At 36.9% G+C, this 8,783-nt stretch overlaps 1 protein-coding gene across 1 annotated transcript; it reads left to right on the top strand.

The window, feature by feature from the left end:
* The first annotated feature begins 5,659 nt into the window (after positions 1-5,659).
* On the top strand, positions 5,660-8,704 carry LOC113751178 (interactor of constitutive active ROPs 2, chloroplastic-like). Its single transcript, XM_027295080.1, has 3 exons — positions 5,660-5,925; positions 6,514-8,185; positions 8,281-8,704. The coding sequence occupies exons 1-2, from the start codon at positions 5,863-5,865 to the stop codon at positions 8,167-8,169; spliced, it is 1,719 nt and encodes a 572-aa protein (XP_027150881.1). The 5' UTR covers positions 5,660-5,862; the 3' UTR covers positions 8,170-8,185; positions 8,281-8,704.
* The last annotated feature ends 79 nt before the right edge of the window (positions 8,705-8,783 follow it).

The following is an 8,783-nucleotide window of genomic DNA, read 5'->3' as shown; positions in this document are numbered from 1 at the left end:
GATATATATACACACACACATATAGATTAAAGGGTCGGAGAAACTTTGTTATAGCCATTTCTATACATTCAATGTACTCTACAGATAGAAGAATACGTAGAGTTGAACATAGTAAAATAAGAAATTGAAAGATTTCGTTGGAATTGTTCGTTTGGGAATTTCCCGAAAAGCTAATCATAGGTTCTTCTCTCCATCGGAACAATAGGGCCGTTATGCTCATTACTAAACTTATTGAAAAGATGAAATATAACCGAGGTATATCTTTTTGATCCAAGGATGACTCGATCATCAGAAGAGGAATTAGGCCAAAAATTAGGCCCTATATCAAGTTTGAGCTTACTAAAATCCAAACTCAACTCACATTTAATTCGAATCTAATATTTAGGCTCAAATCCAACCCGACTCCATGAAAGGTTATGCTTATCGAGTTTTTCTTCGAGCTGAGTGTGCGGGGTTCGGGTTGATTCCGACCTCATTGACAGTCCTACCTCAAAGTTCTTTGATTCGCTTACTTTAGTGGCCATTGCCACAGGTGTTCAAAGTAGTGAACAACTAAATGGAGTTCGCCTGTTTTGATAGAAGATTATTTGAAATAATATTGTGGTAATTTTTATGATATGATGAATGTAAAATGAAAAGGCAAGCAAAATGAATCCCCTACAAATAAATTCAAAAACTGATGAACTTAGATGTGTGTCTTCCCTAGTAGTAAAGGGGAGTATTATTAACTAGATTACTAGAAATTATTCAGCACGAATTACTTTACCAAATTTTGTGGGAAACTCCTTAGGGACTCCATAAGATTGGATGTTACAGCATGGAAAGCTAATTTATGTTTGACCTTATTAACAACTTACCAAATGGGCCAAAAAGATCAAGTTCTTTTTGGCTTATTCTCCTTCAATCTTAACTTTCGCTTAAATCTTATCCATTTCAAAGGAAACGCAGATTTCCCAAACTTCCAGCACATGTATAAACCGAACAATTAAAGTAAACTAAGGTATGCTACGCTGATTAGTTTTGAATCTCAAGATAACAGCTTCTTTAATCTTAAGAGAGGTGTGGTACTTCTGAGAAAATGACCTAAATAGTCCCTCTACTCTTTTGTTAAGGTCAAAATAGTCTCTTAATTTTATTCTTAACCAATTTAGTCCTTTAATTTTTTTTCGTAACTAATTTAAATTGTGAGAAACTGCTATAAAAACTATGTTGATTTTCAACAAACTCTAACAAGAATATCAAAACAATTATTGAAAAATCTCCAATATTTAGCTCTCGATCTGATCCAATTCTTTGTAATTTCCCCGGCTAATTTTGGTTTTATTAATTTTATGAAAAGTTTTAGATGGTTTTTCCATTTTCCTCCCACTTTGACTAGTTTTGAATGGAAAAGACCTATTGGCTACAATAGAATATTTGAAGAACTAAATTGACTAAAAGTAAAATTCATTAACAAACTCGGCTTTCAGCCTTTCACAAAATAGTCACAAAATAGTCTAGGGACTATTTAGTTCATTTGCTCGGTAGTTATGGTTAAGGCTATCAATGAGTCAGGTTTGGACCCAGATCCGATAATTTTTTTCGGGTATGGATTAAGAATAAATTTGGTATCCATACCCGTACCCGTTTACTCTAACAAAAAAGCGGGTCAATTATGAAATATAGGATTCCGACCCATATTCAACCAGAACTCGAACAATACATTAATAATTATAAAATATAAATATTTCTAAATATATTCTTTTACTAAATTAACAAAAGTATTTTTTTTTACCAAATTAACCATATCCCAAATGAAGCATCTAAGAAATTAGAATTTGAAAGAGGCAAACTTGTTTGACCAGAAATATATTCATCACAAGTTGCATATAAGTACTTTTTGCTAAATATCTTGGGATCATGTTGGACTTTTTTGCTAACATGGATAAAAAAATAAATAAATGATACATGTTGGGTCTTTTTTTTTTTGGGTAGATGTGACCTCGACCCAAGACCCATCGGATCTAGTTCCAGAATTTTAATTACAAGATCCATCAGGCATATGGATCGATTCTGGGTCCAACACATCGAACCGTTGACAGGCCTAGTTATAGTGATTCACAGGTCCCAAGTCCCAACACCTGAACTTCTAGCAGTATAGTGGACGCACCAGAGAGGGAGGGACCAGTGAGAAAACAAAACGAGATGGATCCATTCCGCAAGAGGCTGCCGAAGCTCTTTCTTCAGAGTCATAAATGCCATCTCTCCTATGAAAACTCCTCATCAACAAAAATGATAGGGTCAATTAAACTAAAACCTAATTGAAAGAGGGTGCGTTTCACCTTGCTTCCTGTGATCTAAAATAACACGTACTTCACTTTGATATGAATTATAACTTGGCCACATTTCAAATAATTCATAAAAATTTGAGAGTTGATGAAATAATCCCTTTGCTTTTAAGAGTTTAGAGGGAAATAATTCAATTTGCACAAGAGTAGAGAAATTATAAAGAGCGATTAGATTATAGAAGTTGATGCCACTCATTGCACCCCCATCGTAGTTATTAACCATTAAGATGATTTTGTCGGTGAAATTTTTAATAAGAAAATAGTCAATCCTCCTAGCCTTTTTTCTTGTCATAGCGACTTCAAAATATTTAAAAAATTGAGAAAGACTTAAAAGGAAAAATTAAATGATGGAATATTTTGAGGATGCCTAGCCCTTCACAAAATTCTCCCAAACAACCCTAATGCCATATGGCAACATTTATTAAATGAAATGTTTCTAGTGTTAGCAAACTATGAAATCCATTCAAAAAAAAAAAAACTATGAAATCAACATGAATTTTTTAAATTAAAATTTTACATTTAATAAAAAATCCTACCCTAATGGATTTACACGCATTGACCTCAAACTAATAGGAAACTATATAAGAATCAATTAAGTTTTAAAATTATCATGAACCATCTAAGTGTAAACACCAAATCAATCAAGAAAATCATTAGAACGATACGAATATCTCTATATATTTGGAATGGAGGGGGCAAACTGAAATTACCCCTCACTTTCAGGGAGGTCTAGCATAATTAATCGTAAAAGCCAAATCCTTATTTTTACCAGCCTTGGAAATCGGCCCGTGAATGGGCCACCACATCCACGAGCGTACTTTTGTCTTGCTGACAAAATCCGTAAATTTCTGATTGGAGCGTGCTATGGCGAGTGACTCAAGCGCGTGGGAAATCACTCTCTCCCAGCTCCATCTAAACAGTGCAAAGGATGAGCCAAAATTATAAACAAAACAAAAACAACTGAGCAGTGATAGTGAAAGAAGCCCAAGGAGTGAACTAAATGCAGCAGTAGTGACATTGGGAATTGCACAGCAGCAGCAGCAGTTGCACTGCACCACCACCCTTCAGTTTTCTCACACACTCACACACTAACGTTATAGGGTTTGCTTATCTCTGCAGTTTCTACTTTCTTGAAACTCAGGGGAACCCAAAAAAGAAAAAAAAAGCCGCATTTTGTCCTGTTTTTTTGGCCTTTCAAGTAAGTTCTCAAGCTGTTAATCTCTTTTCTATTTTCCCTGTTTAGTTACTGGAAATGCTCCGTTTCTGTAGTTGAAACTTGCTAGTTGATTGAGTTCCAGGGAGGAAACGTGAGTTTTCCATATGGGTGGGAGCAATGGGGGTTCCTTTTCATGATATTTCAGTTTTCTGTCCATTCCCTTGTTTTGCGGTTTTGGGTTTCTGTCTTTTTGAGGGTGGGGTAAATGGGGTTGGTTTCTCCATGTGCTAGGCTAGCTGCTTGTTTGTATCCCTCCAAAGCTCTCCAGTTTTGGAGGATATCTATTACTTCTTTTGTCCCATTAAAAGTGTTGTATTTTAAAACGTAAGTAGGATTTTCACTGGGTGCTTGTGAAAGGCAAGAACAGAGGCATTGGTGGTGTGTTGTATTTTAAAACGTAAGTAGGATTTTCACTGGGTGCTTGTGAAAGGCAAGAACAGAGGCATTGGTGGTGTAGTTTTCCATATCTAGGCTAGCTGCTTGTTTGTATCCCTCCAAAGCTCTCCAGTTTTGGAGGATATCTATTACTTCTTTTGTCCCATTAAAAGTGTTGTATTTTAAAACGTAAGTAGGATTTTCACTGGGTGCTTGTGAAAGGCAAGAACAGAGGCATTGGTGGTGTAGTTTTCCTTTTTTTTTTTGGAGTCAGAGCAGGTAATTGAATTTTTTTTTTGTCTTTAGATCTTAGTTTGTTAGCTAGACAAAGCAAAATATCAATGATGCTTGATGGGTTTTTCTTTATTTCTTTATTTTTTATGTTTCAATGCCTGTTGTCTCTTGTTATCTTTCCTGCTATTGTTTTCTGTCCTGTTTCCAGGATGTGATTTATGGGTTGAGTGAGAATTTTCTCCTGATTTCCTTATTTTCTGGCAATTTGATACAGCAAAGAAGGAAGAAAAATAAATAAATGATCTTATACAGTTTCTATCAGCGACGTCAATTTCTTGTTAGAAGAAAAGCTATGTTTGTCCCAGTGCAAGCAGTTTTTTATTTCTCATTATTTACAAATTTTTCCCTGTAAGTGATGTGGGTTCTTCGATCTTGATTTTGCTTAACGTTAATGATGAATACAAAAAGTATCTCTCTTATTTTTTTTCAGTTATGTTAATATTTTATCTTTTTGTTGAAAGTCATGTTTGGTTTCTCTAGTTAATATTAAGACTTTATGCAGAAATGTGGGTTGGAAGAGTCGTTTTCTTAATTATGATGATGCTATAGTTAAAGAGTCTAAGCAGAGGAGTAAAAACGAAGTAAAAGAAAAAAAGAAGTGAAAGGATGCCAACATAATCATATTTGTTGTTTTCTTCCATCTATCCCATTCTTTTTTCGCTTTACTTTTTTAGTCATTTTCTTCTGTTGGAGGTTTGGTTGGTGGGAGTAGTGGAGGTGGTTTCTATGGAGTTTCTTTGAAGGGATTATTGTGTTTGGTTGTTTATTTCTTGGCTTTGCTTGCTCACACTTGAATATGGACTAAAGGTTGGGTATCCTTGAAGAACAATTTTATTTGTCTGTATTCAGATTTATGTGTATGAGAGTTCTTTCTGAGCAAAGGTTTTCTTCTGAACTGTTATAGGTGCATTGGGTCTGGTGGGCCTTTGAAGAAGTTCCTTTGTTTGCCATATTCTTCCTCCACTGTACCGTAGAGTTACTTAATATGCAGACACCAAAAGGAAGGTACTTTGTCATTACTAAGGTTTTGGGGCTATCATACTCTGCTTTGACTTTACTAGTCTTCCTCTGCAAATCTGTCAAAATCTTTGTTTTCTTGTCCCTTAAGATCTGCAAATAACTAATTACATCCTAGGACTTATACAACCAAAACTTCAATATTAATTTCTACTAGCTGCATAAACCTGATACACTCTCTTCTTCTTTTTTTTAAAACATTGCGTATTTAGTTGATAGCAACATGCATTGTCTTTGATAGATAGCGCATTATGCAGCTGCACTATGATTAATGTACTGTTTAATGTTTCACTGCAGATTCCCAGTTAGCATTAGCTAAAAATTTGCATATATCCTTTCACTAAATTTTCATCTTTGAATGTGCCCAAGCATTTAGAGCTGTGCACCGTATCAGTAAATTATTTAATTGTTTCATGAGAAATATATCATTTATCAACATTATTTTGTTCTGAGTTGTCCATGATATGTCTTCTTTCTTGCTTTTGATAATTTCACCTCATAAACTCTGAGAACAGGACTAGTTCTTCAGAACTGCCTCAGAAAACATCTCCAGCCACTCCTCGGACAGCTCAGAAGCTCAAAACTCCTGGATCAGAGGCAGACTCAGTTTCAACTTCAAACTCAGCCGGGAGGATGTCAAAAGAAAGAAGTCCTAAAGTTGTTGATCGCAGGTCTCCTCGAAGTCCAGCAACTGAGGTACTTAACCTTAACCATTTTGGCAGATTGATCAGATACTTCTAGATAGTTGATGCATATTGAAGTTCAGTTTTTGCTCTCAAAATTTCACAGTTTATGTGGTCTGTATCCACATTCAAAATAAAGCTGATGCATAGTTTAAGAGTTGGTGCAAAAAGTCTGTGCCAGCATTTTAAACAATTTACTTGTCCCAGTTAGATATGAATTGCTGTCAGATAGTTCCCTCTCCACCTCATGGCACAGTGAATTGTATTATCCTTTTTATTTACCTTACATCTGGTAGAGATAGATCCTATAAGGATAGTTGCATGCTGTTTGTAGCTTGTCATTTATAACCAATTTGCGTTTCTTTTCTTTATCTGATTGCCTTTCTTAATCAACTTTCTGTCTTAAGGCATTAATGGTATTTGAATTAAGTGTTCGAATATCTGCCAATTTTGTGCCATTTCAAATCTTTTGGCATCTTGTGCTTTCTTGTGTTTCTTTGTCTGTTCTTGGTGGATGCTTTTCCTCCAGTACTTTGTCTACCATACATCTGATGGGATTATTTACCTTTAATCTATGTGTAACAAACTGCCCCTTCCTCAGAAGAAACGGACAACTAGAGTTAGTGATTTGGAAACTCAGCTTGCCCAGCTCCAAGAGGAACTGAAGAAGGCAAAAGACCAATTAAGCTCATCTGAATCAAGGAAGAAAAGGGCCCAGCAGGAGGCTGAGGAGGCTAAAAAGCAACTTGAAGCCATGTCAGAGAAGCTTGAAGAGTCTGAGAAGCAGTTGCAGGAGCTATCGGATTGTGAGGAAGCTCGGGTGCAAGAGTTGCGCAAGATCTCACAGGATAGAGATCGGGCATGGCAGTCGGAACTTGAGGCTATCCAAAAGCAACACTCTATGGATTCTGCTGCTCTAGCTTCTGCCATGAATGAAATTCAGAAGCTTAAAATGCAACTTGAAAGGGTAGCTGAATCTGAAGCAGCTCAAGCTAGGCATGCTGAATCAGCTCATGCTGATGTTCAGAACTTAAGAATGGAACTTACAGAAACTCTTGCGCTGGTAGATGAAATAAAGGCTCAGTTAAATGACAGCAAAGAATCTGAAGTTCGGGCAATGGAAGAAGTAAGTAAAGCTCAAATGCAGCTGGAGGAAGCAAAGGCCACGGAGGACACGCTTCGCTCAGAAGGTCTCAGAGCTGAGGAGGCTTACAAGTCCTTGGCCTTGAAGTTAGAACAATCAAAGATGCAAGTCAATTCTTTGGAGGAACTTGTTAGTAGACTGCAGGCTGATGTTAACAAAAGGAGCAATGACTCATCAGCTTCTTCAGGTGATGTTGAAATTGCAAGGGAAAAAGAAGGAGCTGAGAAGTCAGAACAGCTTAAAGTTGAGCTCAATAGTATAAAACTTGAGGTAGGTCATTTGAGAGCTGCATTAGAGGCATCTGAAAGAAGATATCAAGAGGAATACATTCAAAGTACCTTGCAGATTAGAAGTGCATATGAACTGGTTGAGAAGACAAAGTCTGAATCATGTCAGAGAGAGGCTGAATTGGAGGCTAGGTTGAAGGTTGCAAGAGCTGATGTTGAAGAGTTAAAGAAAAGACTAATGGATAAAGAAACTGAATTAAAGAACACTGCAGAGAAGAATAAATGGCTAAATGGAAACGTAGAGAGAGACCAGTGTATTCAACAAGAACTTGGAACTGAACTGAAGAAATCTGAATCAATCGTGGAAGCCCTGAAAGCAAGTCTGATGGATAAGGAGACAGAGTTACAGAGTGTTGCTGAGGAGAATGAAATGCTGAAGTTGGAAATTAAAAACAGAGAGCTAGAAAGAAGTAAATTGAATGATGAAGCTCTTGCTTTAGTGGAAGCTGCCAGGGCCACAGAGCAAGAGGCCCTATCGAAGCTCAGTTATCTGACAGATGAAGCAGATCAAAGTAGTAGAAAGACAGCAAGGGTTACCGAGCAGCTGGATGCTGCACAGGCTGCAAACTCCGAAATGGAAGCTGAATTGAGGAGATTAAAGGTGCAGGCAGACCAGTGGAGGAAAGCTGCTGAGGCTGCTGCCACAATGCTTTCAACAGGTAATAATGGTAAATTTGTGGAGAGGACAGGTTCTTTGGACTATCACACTCTTGGAGGAAAGTTGAACTCACCTTATTCAGAAGACTTGGATGATGACTCACCCAAGAAGAAGAACAGCAATATGTTGAAGAAGATAGGTGTCCTGTTGAAAAAGGGTCAGAAATAGCTTCAAGCTTTTCCAGGTTGCGTCTGTTGCTGCACCAATTATTTATTTATTATTTTACCTTGCCTGAAATTTCTTCACGGAATTATATCTTTTACATTTCTTTCCTTGCAGACATGTCAGCCAGTATCTACAGAACCTCGTGTTGCAACTGCTGATGTTCCTGAACTTCATTGGAGTTGCAATAGCTCATAAGCAGACATTGTATAGTATGTAAAAGTTGACCATCACCAGAAGCAACAATATTGCTAAGTTGCCTGTACGGCCATTTACTGTTGGATGCAAGAAGATTTGTAATATCATTTACCAGGCTATTTTGTTCAAGGCAGGCAATCTGCTGATTTATTTTCATCTTTTGGGTGATGCTACAGTTTGCCTGATCTATTGACTCGAGCAATTTGGTACATTTTCCAGAAATTTCAGATTTTACTCAGCAAATGTTTAATTTGCATCCTTAAAGGTATCTTACAGCCTAGTTCTTTGTACTTGAACCCTTATTGAAATTCTACATGGCATTACATGACTTGTTCCCCCTTCATGTACCAGAGGTTCAAAATATTATAACCATTCACATGTAAGGGTGTCAATTGGGTTTTTTGAGCTGGGCATTAGGAAGT

Source organism: Coffea eugenioides, chromosome 11 (genome assembly GCF_003713205.1).
Source record: "Coffea eugenioides isolate CCC68of chromosome 11, Ceug_1.0, whole genome shotgun sequence".
Lineage (NCBI taxonomy): Eukaryota > Viridiplantae > Streptophyta > Magnoliopsida > Gentianales > Rubiaceae > Coffea > Coffea eugenioides.
This window is presented reverse-complemented; position numbering and strand designations above follow the sequence as displayed.

Excerpts from the sequence above, each read along its gene's own strand:
- LOC113751178 (XM_027295080.1), top strand. The coding sequence starts at position 5,863 with ATGTCAAAAGAAAGAAGTCCTAAAGTTGTTGATCGCAGGTCTCCTCGA. Across the intron at positions 5,926-6,513 it reads CTCGAAGTCCAGCAACTGAG|AAGAAACGGACAACTAGAGT; the intron begins GTACTTAACCTT and ends CCCCTTCCTCAG.